Genomic DNA, 2,025 nt, shown 5'->3' with positions numbered 1-2,025 from the left:
CCTCCCGGGTTCAAGCTATTCTCCTGCCTCAGCCTCTTGAGTAGCTGGGATCACAGGGGCCCACCACACCCAGCTAATTTTTATATTTTTAGTACAGACAGGGTTTTACCATGTTGGTGAGGCTGGTCTTGAACTCCTGACCTCAGGTAATCTGCCCGCCTCGGCCTCCCAAAGTGCTGGATTACAGGCATGAGCCACCGCGCCCGGCCAAAAGCAAGTTCTTCAGGGAAGTAAAGATTGAAAAGAATGGCTACTCCATAGACAGAGCAGCGCAGAGGGCTGCTAGTTGCCATTTTTATGGTTATTTCTTGATGATATGCTAAACAAGGGGTGGATTGTTCATGCCTTTCCTTTTTAGACCATATTAGGTAACTTGCTGATGTTGCCATGGCACTGGTAAACTGTCATGGCGCTGGTGGGAGTGTGGTAGTGAGAACAATCAGAGGTCACTCTGGTAGCCATCTTGGTTTTGGCGGGATTTGGCTGGCTTCTTTACTGCAACCTGTTTTATCAGGAGAGTCTTTGTGACCTGTGTCTTGTGCCGACCTCCTGTCTCATCCTGTGACTTAGAATACCTTAACCGTCTGGGAATGCAGCCCAGTAGATCTCAGCCTCATTTTACCCAGCTCCTATGTAAGATGGAGTCGCTCTGGTTCACATGCCTCTGAGAGCTGTGCTCCTCGGGATCTCCTGACATCCTGTCCCTCTGTCCCCAGCTCCTGGGCCCCTCCGCCCTCACTGCCATCGCTGTCTTCCTGAGCCTCCTCCCTCTGAATTTCTTCATCACCAAGAAGAGGAACCACCATCAGGTTCGGCTTTGGGGAAAGGGACAGACCAGGCAGGAAGTAGGGAGGAAGCCACAGGTCCTGGTATGGAAGATGGGGAGGGGAGAGTTGACTGCGAGCCCACATGTCTGGCTTTGTTCTTGTCGTCTATGAGCTGCACCCCTCCCGTCACCATCTCAACAGACAGTGGCTCCATCCCTCTAGTGTTCAGGCCACAGGCCCTGGGTCAGTTCATTGCCTTTTTCTCTCACATCCCATCTGTCAGCCGATTTGCTTGGCATCACCTTCAAAATGCATCCAGAATGTCACCCTTCCCAGCGCAGACTCTCCAAACCCCATGGTCTCTAACCCAGGTCATAGCAGCAAGCCCCTGGCACACTCCCCGCTTCTGCCCTCAGCCTCTCTCCACTCCCGGCCAGAGCAGACCTGTGCAAACCAAATATGTTGCACCGCTCCTCTACTCAGACCCACAGGGGCTCCATTTTCCTCAGACTGAGCCAAAAACCCACAGCGGCCCACCAGGCCCACCCTGAACTGGCCTCATTGCTTCCAACCTCACCTTCCACCCTTCTCCCTCCCTTCCCTGCCTTCTCCCCCACATCCCCCATCCTCAAACCTGCTGGATTTCACACATCCCTCCAGGCCTTTGCTTTAGCTGTTCCCTCTGCCTGGATCACCCTCACTCCCGAAGACCCTCCGTCAACTCCCTTGCCACCCTCCGGCCAGGAAACAGTACATCCATCCCTCTCCTCCCAGCAGCAGCCTCTCCTTTGTCTGCCCTGGGTTCATTTTTGCTTTTTTTCCCCCCGGCACAGCACTTCCCACATCCTACAGGGCCCCGCAGGAAGCACCTGGCAGGGGTTGATTGTCTTGTTCTCCTTAGACTGGAAGCTTCGCAACAACACAGGCCACTCTCTGTGGCAAACTCAGCTTCTAGTTAGTGCTTGGCAGGCAGAAGGTTCTCAGTAAGTTTTGTGAACTATGGAAGAAAGGAGGGAGGGAAGAAGGGGAGGAGAGAGGAAGGGAAGAAGGAAAGCAGGGGAGGAAGGAGGGAGGGGAAGAAGAGAAAAGAAGGGAAGGAAGGAAAGATAGGAAAGGGGAGGAAGGACAGAGGGAAGGAGGGAAGGAAAGAATTGAGGGAGGAAAAGAAGGAATGAGGGAGAGAAGGAAGACAGGGGGAGGGAGGGAAGGAAAGAAAAGGAAAGAGAGAAGGAAGAAAGGGAACAACAGAAGAAGAAAG

At 53.4% G+C, this 2,025-nt stretch overlaps 1 protein-coding gene across 1 annotated transcript in view; it reads left to right on the top strand.

The window, feature by feature from the left end:
* The window catches only part of ABCC6 (ATP-binding cassette, sub-family C (CFTR/MRP), member 6), an 88,234-nt gene that overhangs the window by 40,115 nt on the left and 46,094 nt on the right, over positions 1-2,025 (top strand). Inside the window, exon 11 of the mRNA XM_011950299.1 lies at positions 717-809. Coding sequence (XP_011805689.1) covers positions 717-809 — 93 coding nt within the window. The remainder of the gene's footprint in view (positions 1-716; positions 810-2,025) is intronic.

This window comes from Colobus angolensis, unplaced genomic scaffold (genome assembly GCF_000951035.1).
Source record: "Colobus angolensis palliatus isolate OR3802 unplaced genomic scaffold, Cang.pa_1.0 Scaffold305, whole genome shotgun sequence".
Classification (NCBI taxonomy): domain Eukaryota; kingdom Metazoa; phylum Chordata; class Mammalia; order Primates; family Cercopithecidae; genus Colobus; species Colobus angolensis.
This window is presented reverse-complemented; position numbering and strand designations above follow the sequence as displayed.